This window comes from Eleginops maclovinus, chromosome 5 (assembly GCF_036324505.1).
Source record: "Eleginops maclovinus isolate JMC-PN-2008 ecotype Puerto Natales chromosome 5, JC_Emac_rtc_rv5, whole genome shotgun sequence".
NCBI lineage: Eukaryota > Metazoa > Chordata > Actinopteri > Perciformes > Eleginopidae > Eleginops > Eleginops maclovinus.
The window spans coordinates 12861918-12880715 of record NC_086353.1 but is presented as its reverse complement, the minus strand read 5'-3'; the positions used below and the strand labels follow the sequence as shown (position 1 = coordinate 12880715).

General features: G+C 41.1%; 1 protein-coding gene across 1 annotated transcript in view; it reads right to left on the bottom strand.

The window, feature by feature from the left end:
- Positions 1-18798, bottom strand: part of adgrl3.1 (adhesion G protein-coupled receptor L3.1) — a 109596-nt gene that overhangs the window by 19893 nt on the left and 70905 nt on the right. The window contains exons 9-16 of the mRNA XM_063883597.1: positions 17701-17804; positions 16687-16872; positions 15191-15229; positions 8318-8501; positions 4192-4314; positions 3757-3962; positions 2359-2535; positions 1178-1387 (exon numbers count right to left, since the gene is read on the bottom strand). Of these exons, the coding sequence (XP_063739667.1) occupies positions 1178-1387; positions 2359-2535; positions 3757-3962; positions 4192-4314; positions 8318-8501; positions 15191-15229; positions 16687-16872; positions 17701-17804 (1229 nt within the window). The remainder of the gene's footprint in view (positions 1-1177; positions 1388-2358; positions 2536-3756; positions 3963-4191; positions 4315-8317; positions 8502-15190; positions 15230-16686; positions 16873-17700; positions 17805-18798) is intronic.

The following is an 18798-nucleotide window of genomic DNA, read 5'->3' as shown; positions in this document are numbered from 1 at the left end:
TACAATAGCATCAACTTCTGAGAAGAAGACTAAAAAGAAATAATAAGTGACACCATTTTGCCAGCAATTTCAGGATCAATATGTGGAGTAAATATTTCAATACAATGTCCACAATTCTGTTACACCCACAGGCCTGGATTTAAACAAGATGATTCTACAGTTTAAAAGTGATGTTGGCACACACTGCCTTGTGAGAAAATCTTATATGAATGGTCCAATCAGGTTGACCCCAAATTCTGTATCCTGCCTTACGTGGCCTTTGTGAAAGTATTAGTTTGAAAAAAAAACAACAGGATTCACTAGCAAAAGAGAAAGACTGCAGCTTCTGTAGCCTAGGGGAGGAAATGACTAACAAAAGAAACTTTGGACTGAGACACAGCATAACAAATCAACAAAGCTAAAACACAGCAAACAAATGGGCCTCATACAGTATGTAGCCAATAAGGAAGTCTGTGGTGTATGCACTTTGCATTTTAAATTACCTCTGCTAGAATTGGGAACAAAACAACAAACAGAGTAGCTCTTTCTGTACCTACATGTTGTTATATGAAAGTTAACTTTCCATTTAAGAAATATAACAACCTGACTGAACTATTAGCCTGATTTTCTAGTAATATTTTTGACTGCTTATGCCTTTGTTGGCCATCCTTTCTGAATTAGCCTTAGACTGTAAAACGATTAATCTGGGAAAGGTTCTAATGTGCAGTATAGTAACGATGTTATGGAAACCTAGCAAGTGCAGCAAGAACCATGCCAGTAACTGCTTTTACATTTATTTTCCCCTCTCATTTTACGAGGAAAAATGCCACAATCCAGGCTGGTTTGAATACAAATGTATGGTATGTTTAACAGCCAATAAGAGAAATCTCTGCTTTAGATTAGTTCCGGGAATGATGAATGTAACAAATTTGCTATTCCTTATTCATGTGGCTGCAATGTGGTAAAGCACTGACAGCCAGTTATTAAATATTTCACAATTGACTTTGCCAACAAAGCAGTATGATCCGTGGTATCGGTCAGTAGAAAGTTATGCCAAGTGTGTGCCAACACAGCATAAATTAAACATTTTGAAATGTAGCCTGTTTACAAAGTATTTGTTTTATTTATCTTTTTCATTTATTAATGAGCATATAGTCAAAGGATTATGCTTGCCCACAAGAAAATCTTGGCATCTTACCGGTTGATCAGCCCTGTTGATCCCCACCAGGAACAGTGACTCAGCGATGAAGAGGCTGATGCAGAGGTTCTTGTGGATGGTGTTGCGGTCACTTTGCAGCCCGCGGAAAAAGCAGAAGGTGAAGATGCAGATAAGCAGGCAAACCAGCGACAACAGAATCCCCACCCATGTGATGACGTCCAGGAGCAGGTCGTGCATGCTGTCTGCTTTCTGTGGGAAGTGCAAGAAAAGAGTGGATCATTTAATAGCCATTTATTAATTATTATTATTATTTAATAGCTTTAGGTTGCAAAATAACGTACACGAGTCATACTGTAACATGAAGCACACTGTAAAAAAGACACACATCCCCCCTCCCCTGACTGATGTGAGTCTGGCTGTGTGTCGCTGCGCGTTCAGGGCCACAGCGTTACGCTGCGTTGCACAGGTGTGCTGGCTCTATCCATCAGTGTCCTGCGACCTGGCAGCTAGAGCAATGTTCAACATAGCACTGCTGTGATGGATCTACTGCTCAAACCCTCACACTGTTTTCACAAAGGGCTGCCAAGCTAGCTCTGACCATGACCCCTTTAGAAGTAACACACATCCTCTGGCCCAGAGGGAGAGATTGGGTGTCACACAATATCCAGAGTTACAAGAGCCGATTTGCGGTGAAGGAAGTTGGTCTTAACGTAACAAAAGAGGGAGACAAAGAGCGCTTATCCCACACACGGCGGGACAATAAGGTTTTTTATCCACCGCCCACGGTGACTCATGGATATCAAAATAAATGAGCCCCTTTCACTTTTTGATCTGTGAAATGTAATTTTTACAATAAGAAGGACCTGCACCTTTTTCCAATGTTCCAAGTTTCTATAGTTAATTAAAAAAGCATCTGTTTTGGTAATCCAGAACTCCATAGACTGTATACTTTCACTTTCTCATATTTTTGTCAATCTAATGTCATCTGGCCTGACGAATCAATTGTAAAGTGTTTCCTGCCAAGTATGATTACTCAGTAGTGGAGAGCCTGCAGAGGTCTAATTTATTTTCCAGATGTTGTGGTCTCCTTCTCTTCCTTCCTTTCCTCTTTTGAGATTCTGTTGACCAGCCTTGCCAGCCACTGCTAATCAAATGATGAACAACTGACCCTTTGATCCTGCCCATCCCCGCCTGGCAGGCACAGCAGAATAAACGCCTACCTTCACCTCGACGTGGGCCATAAGCACTGCAAAGCTGGTGAGGTGTGTGCAGGAGCAGCTGGTGTGTGTGCGATTGGTCGCCAGCAGACGACAGTCCTGGGTAGACCAGATTCCCGTCATGGTGCGCTTGGAGTAACTCCAGAATGAACAGTTGGGATTGAAGTTCTCTTCCGAATGCTAGGGGCAAGGGAGGAGGAGAGACAGAGAGTGAGACAAAATCCGAGACATGGAGGAAAAAATTGAGAGAGAGAGAGGGGAACAAAGAGGAGGATGGGTAGGGGAGAAGGAAGGCAGAGAACGGTTACTTAGTCATGGGGAGGTGGGAGGTAGGAAGATGAAGTGTTGGGAGAGCCAATGAAAGTGAGAAAATGGTGGGAGGCATTGGTGCAGAAAGGGATGGAGAGGAAGGAACACAGAGAGGGAGTCAAGCACACACAACAACAAAACAACAAACAGAAGGGACAGAATGAGAGAGTGCAGCAACAAATAAACAAATAGCCATGGCAGGAGGCGCTGTGTCCGTGATTGTTGTGTGAGAGTCTAAAGTGTATACGCTGCTTGTGTTGTGTCAACTGAAGCTCTGTGTGTTGGGTTTGTAAAGTTACTCTCAAAATGAGCAAGTGACACATTGAGGATTTCTTTGCTGCCAACAAGCTGGATCACCAACTGGATCAACATTTGCTTGTTGAGTGAGAAGATAAAAGTGTCGCATTGAGCAGTACAATTTATAAAGAATGAAGCAGGGAATCATTATCTTATTCAGTCTCAAATTATTGTCAATACTAGAGTGTTGGTGTGTTGTATTTGGCAAGTCAATCAAATGAATTATTGTAACGACATCTCATAAATCAGGTGCAATGATGACCAATATCTTTAAACACTTAGACATGATAAATACATATTCAACTAAGTCAAGCCCACAGCAATCAAATCTAAATCAAGTGTCAAATACTCATGTTTGTGTTTCAGGTATAAAGTGTTTAAGGAGTGGGTTTCCGGTATTTTACTGTTTTTCTCTCTGTGGTGAAAAGATTTTCTTATAATAATAATAATAATAATAATTATTATTATTATTACAGGAGTAAAATAGTACATTTACTGGGAACTATTCTAAGCTGTGGATTAACACACATTTAGTGCTCTTGTGAGTATTTATAGCACAAGAACCGTGTGTGTGAAATGTAATCATAATAAACTACAGCGCCCATGTTCATTTTAATGAAGAAACATGTCTCCCTGTTGAACTGTGTGGCTCATAAATGTGTTTTTATTAAGTTTTTGGATGGCAGTGGAAGTCTCTGCCACAAAGGGATAAACTTGTTTAAGCCTGGTTACACACACAATATCAGCCTTATCCTTTAGTCTAAAAAATAAGTCATCACCTTGCATCGTTCTTACCTGTAGGTGTTTGACAGTGAAGACCACAGGCTCAGACAAGTAAACCTTATTGCTCTCCTTGTTAATGGATGCCGTGATGACCGGGGAGTTGACGATAACGGAGTAATTTGGGTAGACTGCCTCGCTGCTCAGTCTGACGCTGGCATTCTCTGTGGACAGGTAGGCCCCCAAGTTCCTGTACAGCACGAAGGCCATCCTGATCTCACCTGTAAGAAGACACACAGGAACATGGAGGAGATGTGCTTGATAGATGTTGGCTTAAACCATGATTAAAATAGACAATGGATACAAGAGAAAGATTTAATGATGGGAAAAAAATATTGCAAGTGGGTTAGACAGACAGAAATAGACAGAGGGGGAGAGAAAGACAGCGAGGTCATAAACCTCATAATAGTGAGAGTGAGAAAAAGAGATAATGAGAGATTTCTCTTGTACCGTTTTTGCCGTGTTGTTTGAGAGTGCTGGCTGACAGCTGGATGGAGTTTCCATGTAGTTCTGACTGAGGGAATGTCAGGTCAGCTAGGTTCCCATCCGTGCTCAGCCTGGCCACTTCCAGTTCTGTGGACACACACACACACACACACACACACACACACACACACACACACACACACACACACACCCTTATATCAAGCCACAGCATAGCATGATACATCAGGTTTGTTTGGCAGGCTCTTGTAATAACCATGTTTTCTCACTAAGTGCTTCGCAGCAGAACACAGGCATGAATCCTGAATCCTCGCTTCGTCTAAACAAAGAAAATGAAAAAAGCTGGCAAAGTGAAACATCTTGAATTTTCATACTAAAAAAGGCAACAATGTCTCCAGGCAACTGGTCCAACACATCGAGGTAGATAATCCAACCTCTCTCTTGGATTGTGGGAAACTAATTTCACCATTGAGGTTTGTTAGCGCATTCCTGATTACGGCCGTGTAATGTATTAGATAAAGTTTCTAATTAAGGACTAATTATACCTTTGCTGTATCCCGATCTCGTGCTTCTGAGTGATTTGGTGATTTAGACACTGCTTTCATGGTGAAAACAGCTCCTTGATCAAATAAACAACACAAAGACGTGCTCAGATGGAAATGAGAGTGCAGGAGGCGGTGGAGTGGGAGAAGAGGGTGAAAGGAAAAGAAAGTTGATGAGGTCAGGGTGAAGTGCTGGAGAGAGCTAACAAGGAAAGAGGGGTAGTCAGAGCAAGCTCGAGAAATGGGGAATTAGCAGAGACATTTAGAGGAGAGAGCTGAGATAGGAGGAAAGAAGTCTCTGTTCTTTCACAGAGAACAACAGATAGGGCACAAAGGCAAGAGATGGTGCTGAGGATGGGAGAGAGTAAATGGAGGCAAAGTGAGACAGGCAGACATAAACACAGACACTGATATGCAAATACTGGCAGAAGAAATAGAAACACTGGTTAAGTTTCCCTTATTGCACACGAGCCAAACTAAACATTCAAGCTATGTACACACACACACACACACACACACACACACACACACACACACACACACACACACACACACACACACACACACACACACACACACACACACACACACACACACACACACACACACACACACACACACACACAAATTAGCAAATACACTCAATCGCACATACTTGTACACACACATCCACACTCAACACAACGACGGGGTATCGAAAACACGCTGAGTCTAATCTAATTAAAGCTTCCTTGTCATGACAATCCTCCTCCTAAGATACACACTTGTTCATTATCGTTATCACACGCGCACGCTGTGTTATCCTTTCAAATCACTGTTTTGGTTCTAATAATAATACAATTTATTCATCCGCCTAATACTGCGACGCATAGTCACACAAACAATCTAACACAATAATATCACCTACTGTAGCTGCAGGGGCTTCTTTAAAATGTGTCATTCAAATAATTTATTCCTGTCGCTCACTCTCCTTTGAAAGACGTGTTAAAAAAAACATGGGGGGCTTAAAAGTGCAATGAGTAGAGTAAAGAAGGAGGAACCCGAGAGAGAGAAAAGTGAGGATGGGAGAAGAGAAAGAGATGAGAGGCGGTTATGAATAAAAGGGAGAGATAATCATGGTGGATCTGCCCACTGGATTAGCTGGGAGGGAAGATTAACGGAACAAAAAGGAGAGGAATGCAGAGACCAAAATTTCCCACAGAAAGATGATTTCCTTTTTTAACTTCTTCAGAGATGTGCTAGCCTACATCTCCATTACTGTTTATGTAACCGTATATATGAGGTGCTTTCAGGAGAGGGAAAAAAATTGGATGAATTACAAGTCTGAAATGATATAAGGTAAAAAATGTGTAGGATGGCAACGGTTCGGATTGTTTCAGAGAGAGCGAGACAGAGAAATGTTGAGAGCAATGACTTTGTAGAATTTCCCCCTCGCTTTCTATCTGTAGCAAGAAAATACATGCTCTAATATATCCCCATGTTGTGTGACTTAAATAGATATGATTTCATTGCCTACTGATGTGAAAGTGAGCAAAGAAAACCCTCAGAGCATCATTTGACATTCCACCACAATCATCACCCTCAAGCATGCACTCATCCACTCTTCTTCTTTACTCATCATCCCTAGCTCCTCCTTCATGACTTTTCATCTCCTCCTGGTTCATATACAAGCCCAGTGAATCCTAGTAATGGGGGGAAGTAATTGTAAGAGCTTTTGAAATATCAAATCAAAAAGGAAGTAAACAGGAAGATAATCAAGGGAAACACAAGTGGGTGCAACTCGATGGTCTGCGGATAAAAAGATGGCTCAGAGATATATCATCAAGCAAAGAGCAAAGAGGGCTTTAGTATTCCTGCCTTATTCTATGGCCCAGTGATGAGAGGATTAGGGAGAGAGGCTGAGGAGGGATGGAAGGAGGAGAAAAAGAGAGGGGAGTAGAGCGATGTGCACAACCCCATAATAACTAGCTTTGTTCTGCTTTGTCAATTCTGCCTACAAGTGGAGTGAAGAAAATACAGGGAAAATAAATAAATAAGTGTTATTGTCTTTGGAAAACAATTCATCCCTGCCTTGGATCCCTAAAGGCAGTTTGTTTCCTTTGCATTTTGTTAGATGAGCGTGGGTCTCTGTGGATGTGACCCTTCAGTACCTCTAAAAGAATAACCTGGACATTTTTAACATGCCTGCTCTACATAATAAAACAGGCTGTACATAATAGGGGGGCATACAGCTGTATAACCTAAGTGTATTGTACACGTTGTTGTAGAAATATTAGCATAATATATAATAATTGATCATCTTTGGAAAATACAATCAGAGTTATTATTTTTTCTTTCTGTTTTGCTTCAGGATGTTTATGGAGGTAGACAGGTATTAGGGGTAGTCATTGAAATATTGTGTTTTATGGAAAAACTAGTCATTTGCTCAGTACTATTGTAACAGAAGGACATGCATTTACAAATGATTGTCTCAAGTCCAATCAGGGACAGACCATCACTTAAGGATGAGTTTTCATTAGTAAAAGTGTTGTGGAATTACATTCTTTCCAATTTGGTTATGCTATGTTGTTTCAGGACTCAAAATTAGATACTTCTGATTAACAGTTCATCTGATTGGAGAACGGGATACATTAAAATAAACATGGTTATCTTTGACATCTGTTGAATGTTAATGGAAAGATAACAGATTTTTTGTTCTGTTTTTTGTGTTTATTCATGCACACTAATTATGAATTTGTTAGAGCGGTAAATTGAGTAAAACACACAAATATCAGAAAATATTTCACACTAAAGGAGTCATCCTGAATTTCTTCAGAAGATGCATCTTAACTAAAACCTATGAAATAACATACAAACACATAATGATGTATACAGTATTATAATGACGTTTAGTATACATATTTAAAAAGCAGGATTTTTACAAAGGTATTGTTGGCTCTAATGTATATGTAATTTTCGTATTTAATACTCTTTGTCGATTACTGCTGTCACCAATATATTATGCAGCCAGGCCGTAACTTGTATACATTCCTCTCTTAACAGTCCAAGAGAGAAACAATAGCATTATTCTGCCCTACAAAGGTTAACACCAGCCGTTTAATTGATGCTGTGTGAAGCTAGATTGTATACTTTGTTTCTGGTTTGTGTTATCAAACATAGATCTGAAGTGAAGGGTTCAGAAATGCCTGGTGTCAGTGTTGCCTCTTACTATGACATTGCATCATATCCTTAGATCTTTAGCAGCCAACTGGTTTAAGTTATTATAAGATATAAGAAGGAAAAGTGTGAAATCTAAGAATTATATTTCTGCCTAAATCTGAGCATGCTGTAGTAAAAGGATTTCCTTCAGGACATTGTATTCAGATCCAATTCAACAAGATGTAAAATGCTATTGTTTTAGCCTAGCCATAAATTCAACATTTGAGATACGCCTGCTGCCACCACAGTCTTCAACACTTGGTGACTGTGAAGCTTCACCAGTGCTAATGGAGATTAAGTGCCTTGCTCGAGGGCATCTCAACAGGCTCTGTGACAGTTGCATGGTCCAACTGAGTTTTGAAGATAGGAAGGGGGAAAACAAATGTACTCACGAATGTTGTCAGTGGTCTCCTGCACAGTGTCAGTCTTTAGGAGGTTGTCGGCTAACATAAAAGCTCCTGTTTCCACAGTGTCGAGGAGCAGAGTGGCCGAGTGCAGCTGCCCGCTGGTGGGCAGTTCTCTCCACGCCGCTTGGGCTCTTGGCTGCAGCAAATTATTCACCGTCTCCACCATAGCCTAGAGCAGCAGCAGAAACATGGGAGTCAAATAGAGGAAGCTAATGCCAACACTTTGAAGTTAATTATGGCAAATTAATTCAGTAAAAAGCACTTGCTTCACCAATAACACTGAAGACAGCAGTCAGTGTGATGCAACATTGAGAAAGCAGTGGATTTTCATTTATCATGGTGATAAATCATGACACTCAAAAATAAGATGTAAGCAATGCAAATGTGGCATTCCCATGCAGACGTAACAAAGGCAAAACACAGCTGTTAAATGAAAAATACATTTCCAAAGTTATGGCCCGCACTTATTATTATTCATTACCACCTTCTTTTTCATGTCTCTTTACAAAAAGGATGTTGTGATTGAAAATCCATCACAGATGTCCTCAAAATCAAGCTAAGCTAATTAGCTGATTGCAATCACCATGTGTCTACACCCCCAAACCTGACTCATTTTCCCCTACTTCTCCTCTCTTTTTAAGACTAAGCAACAGTCTTATCTTTGAGTTTGAAAACTTGTGCTTGAGGGTCTGAGTAAAAATTAACATTTTATCAGATAATGTCGGCTGGGTCATATCCAACTGCGCTGAACGGTTAGGAATCCAAAAATATTACCAAACTGAGAAGAGTTGGCTCACATAGATGAGTCGCTCTCCAGGAAACAATACTTATTTTGTCTCCAACACACATTCCTTTCTGCTCTTAAGAATTCAACTCCTCATTTTCAGACATAAACAACCCACATACACACACAGTAACACACAGACACATCCTAAAAGACCCTGGGAGAGATAAAGAAAGTGAGAGCTGGTGGAGAAAGGACAGAAAAAGAAGGGGAGAGCCATGGGAGAGCGATAAAACAGTCCAGTGAGTCCATTGTGACAGGCGTCCGCTGGGAACAAGGGAGGCGGAAAAGCGAATACAGGTGCTATCAAACACACACATCTCACAGTCCCGTCTGCCTCTTTATTTCCTCCTTCGCCAACTGTAAACCACCATTCTGCAAACGCACTCCCATCCCTCACTTATCACTCACGTTTTCAATGCTTCTCTCTCTCAAGGAAGGTGGCTGGGAAAATGGAAAAGGGGACGCAGGTGCCATTATAAAAGCAAAGGGGGTGTCCATTGGGGAATTGCAAGGCCAGAGAGGAAGGGTGAAAGACATCAGCTTATTGGCATTCGCGCATCAACCATCTGACATCGTCCCTTCTCCTCTCACTCAGTGTTAGGGCCAAGAGGGAGGAAAGCAGGCTGTCTGTGTTTGCAGTGGGTAGAGACAGAGTACTACATGGAGAAACACTGCCGGTAATGACTCATTAGAGTGTTGATAGCATGTGCTACAAAATGTGCACTTGTCCTCTGGAATTAGAGCTAATCCTACCTGTTTATTTTGGGGGTGTGATATCCAAATGTAGATACAGTGTAGCACACACAAAAAATGGGTGCTTAGCCAACAAGGTAATATGATAATATCATGTCCTCTTTTAGCGCTAGCAGTTAATTAGTTGGGATGCATATTGGATGAGTTTGGGAGGGCAACATGTAAACAAAAACTAATTAATCCACTGCTTCAGTAAACCACCAGAATAAGCAGGAGCGGATATGAAGCACACCCTTGCATACGTATACACCGGCAAATCTGTTTCTATCTCAACCATTCAGTTGACTGTGACGGAAGACTACAAGCTTCCATACGTGTTTCAAATAAATTGTGGTTAATGGAAAATGTAATATTAGGCAAATTATTCGCGCCATTTTCCAGGCAAAAACAGCTTTTTAAAATTTTTTTTAAATATTCTGTGAAATGTTCTTGACAAAACAGTTATCGTCTAATCTGGCAATTACTTCGATAATATAAATAATCATACATTTTATAATACATTTTCATATCAGGTAACATTTCCAAACATTTGCCATTTCTACAAGCTCCTTTTTTATTGTTGTTGGATTTTTCAATATTGATCAGGTAAAACATGGACTTTGATGACAGACTTTCTAGTCTCCTAGTTTCTGGTTATTCTATATGCAAAACAACATAGTAATTAATGATTCAAATAATAATTTGTTGAAGCCCTGAAACAAGCCAACTATTTATTTAGATTATGTAAACCAGTTTAAGTCTGGGCGTAGCTGTTTGTGAACAGTGGGCTAAAGGAAAAATAAAAAATTTTAATAAAAACTTTGTGTCTCCCTTAATTAATGTACCCCCCTGCCGGCCAGTCCGCTAAGTGACCCAAATCAAACACACACAGGTGCTAGGCCTACACAGGTGCATGCTGGGTCTGGTTAGCATGCTAAATGCTAATATGCTTGCCGGACCTTGCAGCGTGATTTTTAAATGTACTGAGGAACGTTTACCTCTATTGAGTTGTGTGAATGCTTTTCAGTTGTTTTTGATTGATAAATGTGTAGAACCTCATCCAGCTCAACATGTTTGAAAACGTTGAAAAACACGGTGGGATAACGAGGCTAAAGCGGACTGTACTGTACTTTATGTCATTTAACATAGTCTACTGTCGTATGTTTGAGAATAAAAGAGCGAGAGAAGTTATACCTGGAGAAAAATAAGTGGGACGTCGCGGTGCACAAGACCCACAAAATGACTTTCAAACAGGTGAGTACAGCAATAAACTTCCTCTGATGGTTGTATTTCTCCCGAGAACGTCATTGAAGCCGTGTGTGCGTGTTTATGCGTGCGTGAATGTGCGCTATGTGTTGTGCTTTAACTGCCAAGCTCTATATGTGTTTGTTGCTGCTGCCGCTGTGGTGTATAAATCTCTCTGTTGTCTGCCGTGGTTATGTTTTATTCCGCTGCTGATTCTATAAGGAGTGTTGGGTTATTTCATTTCTGTAGCCCGCATTTCGCACCCGCTGCGGTGTCTCAGAGTCGTTTTATTTATTATCATTGTTGTGTTTTATCCTCTTACTGCCTATAGGCCAAATCGATAATCAGTTTACATGTTGTTGAATGTTTTCTACAGAAAGTGAACGTGTTTTATGCTATGGATATAAGAGCTGTGTGGGGCTATACCGCACGTTGACATGTTAATGCACTTTGTGGTGTAAGCGTAATATAATTTAATAGATTTACATAAAACATTATCATATAGATTTTCTGTTCTGCCTCTCCCCATTTCCTATTTTAAACTTTAATATAGAAATGTTGGCACAGAATACATTTTAATGTATCTACTTCTTACCTTTTCTCAGTACATTTTAGGTCAGTTATTTACCTGTAGCTTTTGGATAACATTTATTTATTAAGCTCATTTGATTCAGCAAACACTTGAGTTACCTATATTGGCCTACCTTTTCTGTTTTCTACAAAAAATGTTAATCCCCCAATAAAATAATCCTGCAGGAAACTGTGCACACCCTTTTATTATGGTAATCCTTTTAGAATTTGCCATTCTCCTCCTAATAGCTTTGTCGGATGGAGACTTGTTAAAAACCTAAATGATGTCCGACTGCTTGTGTTTCTTCCCCTGTCGGACATCCTAATATTGTAATTTACCCAAATCCCGGTAATTAACTTGATGAGTGGCATTATTCATGGAAATATTGCCAAAACTACAAACATAGTACCCCAGTTAGATAAAACCTGCTTTTCTTGTTAACTGCCTGTGTTGTGGAAGTAATGCTTTCTTTGTTGTTCTAATGCTGTTTGTGCTTGAATGAGTCCATATGCAGTGACATATAAATGCCATACATTGTTGCGGTGCATTGTCAAGTGCGTTTGCTAAGTGTCCGGGATGAAAGTGTGCTTGTATGTGTGATGGAATTAAAATGTGTGTGTTGGAGGGTGTGCACAAGGGGCTAGGAGAAGCATTGCAGTGCATCATTCTGCTCCACTTGCTGTACAGTAGCATAGAGAGAGACAGACTAGGGGGGTGCTCTGGAGGCATGGCAGATAGGACAGCAGAAGCACTGCTTTCCATTCGCTCACGCTCTTGGTGCTAGTCCCTAACACTCTCACTTTGATGTGCTTTTAGATAACCCCCCTTTTCTACTCTCATTAAACTTTTCATTGCTTTTTATTGAACTTTTGATTATCTTGCATTTTGAATTTCATATAATTTTTCATTGAAATTTAATTTGCTGGCACTGCGATTGGATCTGTAAGGGAGAGAGATAGGTAAGGAGAAGAAGGGGTATGAATTCCTTGAGGTCCAGACATCTCCACATCAGAAACTCAAAGATGTAATAAAGGTGTGTGTGTGTGTGTGTGTGTGTGTGTGTGTGTGTGTGTGTGTGTGTGTGTGTGTGTGTGTGTGTGTGTGTGTGTGTGTGTGTGTGTGTGTGTGTGTGTGTGTGTGTGTGTGTGTGTGTGTGTGTGTGTGTAAGCTCTAGTGCCATTGGTGACATTTCTATCTGCAGAAGTAGGACCTATGAGGACTTGAGGGCTAAAATGGAGACAGGTTTTTTTTTTTTTAGAGGTCTTCAAAGAGGGGAGAGACTCTGCAGAGACAGATAAGGGTGTAGTTGGTGTGTGTCTATGTATAACAGGGTAGGCACGTGCATGAGTGTGTGCGTACCCACAACATGCATGCAAACACACACTCGCATGGCAGTAAATGGGGCAGAAGTGAAATGCTTTGAAGCGTTGGGGTAATCCAGCGTAAACAGCAGTGGCAACACAGACTAGAGCTGGGCTGTTCTACTACTCCTAGCTACAGAAGGGGAGCACGGGCACATGTGCATGAGCATGTATGTACAGTATGTGTACACACGTGCACACATTTCGTAAAATGACAGTTAGAAAGTAAGAAAGGGGTGAGAGTAGAGGAAAGAAGGGATTGTTTTCCTCTTTTATTCGCTTGGCCGAGCTGGGAGAAAGAGCATGTTTTGGAAATGTTTTCATCAGAGAAGCAGGCTTATCTGTCAGTTGTTGTTGGAGTTTGTCTTCTCTGACAGGATGAGTTTGCAGCTAAATCAGGCTTTAAATTCGCAGCATGTCATGTTCTGACCCGCCATCCATAAATAGAGGGCAAATTAGACATTGTCATTGAGCATCACTGTCTCCTCACTGCCCCCTTTATTGTATTTCTTTCTCTCGCATTCCATTTGGGTTTCTGTGACTCTCTTCTTTTTGTTTAATTTCTACCCCTCCCCCCTAGTTCCCCCCTCTCTGTTTCTCAGTCTACCTTGCAGACTCTACCTCCCTCCATCAATCCACCCTACAGCATGAAAGCCTCTCCACACCACCAACTTCATCATGAATAAATTGCCAATTTAGTATACATGAAACGAGTCCCCAGTTCCCCAAACGAAGTGAGAGAGGAGGAGAGATGAAGTGTGAGAGGGAGACAGAGAGAGAGAGAAGGAGAGAGAGACGGAAGAAAAAAGAGAATTCAATTATTTTTCGTCTCTATTAAGAACCCAAACCTCCTGCCCACTCTCCTCACTTGGCAATTAGTGCTGTAGATAATTAACGAGGAGAGGGCAGCACCACACCACATCCCTAATCACGCACATTTCTATCTGGCAGAGTAAGGGACTGTTGGTATAATTTTACTTCACATTACTAAGGCTAATTGTATAATCGATCAATCCCAGCCCGCTGCTGTACCCAAGGTGTATGGTAAAATGTTTTGATTTTGACCTGTAACCAACTGTCTGGAAGCAGCCACTCATCGAGATTCAGCATGTACTGGTTTGAGGAGGGGCACATCAACATGTCTTACTGTCTTGATATGACGGGATGAGATCATTGTTGAAAATAAATAAATAGTTGTAGCATTTGTGTGTGTGTGTGTGTGTGTGTGTGAGTGTGTGTCAGCTTGCATATAGTCCTAAGCCATGTTCTATGATGTGACATTGCTGACTGGTGCTGACGTTAAGACTTTTCAGGGGAGAGTGGGGGAAAAAAGCCTGCATCAGGAGAAAAACAGCTAGCCCATCAAGGGTGTGTGTGTGAGGGGGTGTGGTTGTGTGTGTGTGTCGGAGAATGCAGGGAGAGCAAAAGAGTCTCTGCAGTCTATGTTCAGCGCATGGTTGAGGAAGGTGGGGTCTTTTGATGATCTGAATAGTGATTTTAGCTGACCAGATACATGCCTAAATGATGTTGGCTTTTACATTCACGGTGTTAGCCTATGGCGTCAACACGAACAAACATCAATGCAAGCAGACCAACAAGGACGCAAATAAATGAACAATGAGCCACAAACACAAGCTGGTATTATTTTTTAAGGCACTGAGGCTGTGACCAAGCAATATGCAACAGAGTATCTATCACACTCTATTCTCTCTCTCTGATACAGCAGCAGAGAGGGCATTTCAATGAATGGAGATGGATAGCGAGTCATTTGGTTCCAGGCAGGCCTGTTTACAATTCTGCAGACAATACCGCAAAATAGATGAGCTATTATTGATATTGATCTTGGCCTCTTATCAGTGCCATTGATTCTGATAAAAAGTGAAATTGAAAACGAAAGAATGCAAACCCTGTGAGGAGACCCAAACTTTTGTTAGCAGTGACCCTGATGCACGCTGTGGTTTAGAGCCTTCCTCAAAGGGTTGGGATGCAAATCATAACACAGCTGCTGCAGCATAGAATTGATATTCTACCTAGAGCATTGCAATGTGTAATCACACACAAGCTGAATTTGTGAATTACATGCTGAGTGTAAAGAATAAAAACAGAACATGTGGGTCATATGGTGTGGTAAAGTAATCAACGATACCAGGAAGCAGAAATACCTGTGTGAAAACCCTGCAGGACCTTTCTCTCTTCTGAAGCTGAAAATTGAAACAATTTAGCTGTTAGCGATATAACACCTCTCAGAAACACACACACACACACACACACACACACACACACACACACGGACAAACGCAATCTCACATTTGCGTGCATGCAGGCAGTGACACCTTCATTAACATTGCACACAATTTCTTTGGTATATATTATAATGTTCTGTCTAACTTTCTACTATTCCTTTCGTCTTTTTTTTCCCAGATCTTTTTCATAATTTTATTTTCCTCCATTCCCTTTTTTCCTCATTCTCTGCATCTACTGTGAAGTTAATTGATGGCATTAATTACTACGCCACTCGTGCTTGATCGGTCATATTCGATTTCCTAACAAAAATTAGCATAATAAGCTGACATATTACTCAATTAGGTATATATAATTGGGCTATTATTGAAAACAAGAGGAATGCTTTTCCTCTTTTATGGAAGACTTTTTTCTACAAATTCAACCTTTAACAGGCCATTTGGTCAACAGCAAAGGCAGATTAATTGTTTCACTTACACATGCTCTGGTATGTATTCACTAGACACGTGTTACTTAATGACTAAGAGGGATCAGAGGAAATGCTAAGTGAATAAGGCTGAGCCACTGAGCCATAGATGAGGGAGAAAAACAAAACGTGATTCTATAAGAGGTGGCAGCATCTGTCAATCTGACTCCTAAACCCCGCCTATCACTGTTGACCTCAGCAGAGACATTCAAGAAACAGTCCGCCATCCAGTCAGTTAGTCAATTAGCCAGCCGAGCCAGCCGTTCCCCAATGATTTATCTCACTGTAATTGATTGCCTACATGAAACAAAGTACAGAACACAATTCTTTCCTTGACTACCAGAGATGTAAAAGTCATCTTTTGCATACTCAGGATTGAGTTTCCATTAATGTAATCCAGAAGTAAGCACTCAAGCACGCTATGTCGACAGCATCTTCATAGCCATAGCTCAAAGGTCTGAAGTTCTTTAAACAATGAGCTATGAAATAAAGTGTGTCCCAAGCCTGTTTTTATCTCGAGTACTGTACGTTTTAATAAAAAGGGCTAAACAGGGTTTGACTAAATCTGAATAGTTGCCAAATAAGTTGTCTTCTATTACCTATAATGTTGAGCAAAACTTGTGAGTTTAAGACCCTCAGAAGAGGATAAAAATAATGTATAATAGCAGCTATATTGTCTGGAGATGTACATTATTATGCATGGTTTCTCATCAAACTCCGCAAACAGAGACTTTTCAAACCCCTGAAGAATGATGTAAGACGATACCACTAACCACTGGCGCTATTTATCTAGCTTTTTGTTCCCTTTCTCTCCTTCATCCTTCATTCACTTAATATTCTTTTCTTTACCCTGCATCCTTCCTCATATCAGTTCCTGCAAGAAAATCATTCATCTCACTCAACCCTTTACAATACATTAACCTTCAAACTGAGACTTTCTTGAAGCAGTACCTTGGTGAGGCTGCGAGCAGCGCTGTCCTTGCCCCCGGGGGTGAGGTTTCTGAGCTGTACGTCCAGCAGCTCCACCAGTTGGGCCATGGCCCGCACTGTGGATGGCACATCGCCAGGACGCAGAAGACCTTTGGTCTGCTCTGCCAGCTCTCGGGCCACGATTGCTGCTGTCTCGCCCGAACGGAGCTGTGAGCGAAACGGTGTGATGGGGCGGGGGGGGGGTGGAGAAAAGTCAAAGATTTCGACAGATGGATGAAAGTAAAAAAAAAAAAAAAGAAAGTCAGATGAGGTGAGAAGGGAAGGGAAAGTTGGGAGCAAAGTTAGTGAGAGTGTGAAGAGGAGGACGGCATTGAAGACAAAAGGGTACAGAGAAAAAAGTAAAGAAATGAAAGGAGGAAAGATGAAGCGCAGCGAGGTAAGGAAAGATGGAGTGAGGGAAGATGAGAACAAGAAGGGAGTGGGGGTGTATTAGGGCAAGAGAAGGTCAGTGTTGTTTCCAGCAACCGATAAATGTTAAAAAATATATTTAAGAATAATTCAGAGATGTTTCCTAATGTCATTGTTTTGTCCTATTAAGAATAAACCCTTATAGCCTTGTGGCCCACTTGAGAACATTTACAAAAGCCATACATTGAAATTGTGGGAAGTATTTACTGGGGCAACACTTTCCATAATAAAATCATCTTGAAGAACACAGTGATGTTTACCCAAGCAAAAGGAATGCTTTCCATGTAAATTAACCTATTATGATGCGAGGTAGCTTATTATGATGAAAGCACAGCGTGAGTGAATGACCTTATGGGACATATCCATCCCCCTACAGCCAAATAAATACTGTTAGATCTCACAAACAAGTCCGCTTTAACAGCTGAAGATGGAAACATGGCTACAATCTTCCCCTGTAGTCCATGTGTCTTCATGTGTGAGAAATTGCTCAAGGACTATATCCATAACATATAACCTTAAGGAGGGCTCGGTGGGAGCTGTGGGGGCCAACAGCGCTGTCTGACTTACTTTCTGCATAATGTGGTTGACCCAGGGCGACGTGCAGTTGCTGAGGTCAGGCCCTTGGGGATCCCAGTAGCCCAAATGGGCCATGCACACGTACGTGGCCACCCCTGCAAAACAAGCAAAAACAAACGGGGTAAGACAGAGCTGACATTCACCAGGAGACACGAAGAGTCTTGAGATGCCTTGGGTTCACTAAAGCAGTCTGTGCCTGTGTGTGCCTGTGTGTGCCTGTGTGTGTGTGTGTGTGTGTGTGTGTGTGTGTGTGTGTGTGTGTGTGTGTGTGTGTGTGTGTGTGTGTGTGTGTGTGTGTGTGTGTGTGTGTGTGTGTGTGTGTGTGTGTGTGTGTGTGTGTGTGTGTGTGTGTGTGTGTGTGTGTGTGTGTGTGTGTGTGTGTGTGTGGGAGGGATACAAGCAGGACTGAAGAATCACCTTTGTCATGTGGGTTAATTGATTGAAATAGGAGAACTTCTCCTCAGGAAATGTTTGTGTGTTATGAGAAACTTCTTCTCCAATACATTTTCGATTGTATATGTTGTAATCTTACTTTTAAGACACCCCATATTCCATCTGTATTCCATTGCATCTAAATGCTCTCAGTTACACTGTCTGTGCCAATACCAATACAATACAATACAATACAATACAAATTGGTGATCAAGGTTTGTCTATTGCTGTAGAAAATATTGTTCCTCACTGTCAGATCCTCCCTACGCACTGCCATGTTTACATCTCGTTGGTGTGTCTATATTGCATATAACCATGTGTCTATTCATTTTCATTTAAAATATCTAATTGACAGATTACTGTCGATTCAACACACTTTAATTGTGACTTTTAAAAACAACAAACCTACCAATGTACAATTGAACCATTCCAGTTAAAAACAAAAGTTGGTCCAAATTCTTGAACATCTTTAATGTGGTTGAACATTTCTGTTGACTGACTACATTTGTTTATTGGAGATAGTAGCTTGTTAATTTACAGGTTTCACGTGCTAGCACACATGCAGCTCATAAAGTGTGATGCACTCTATGAATAACAGCCCTGCAGTATGTGGAGTATAGACCTGCTACTGCATTTATATACTTTTTACAGGTCGAG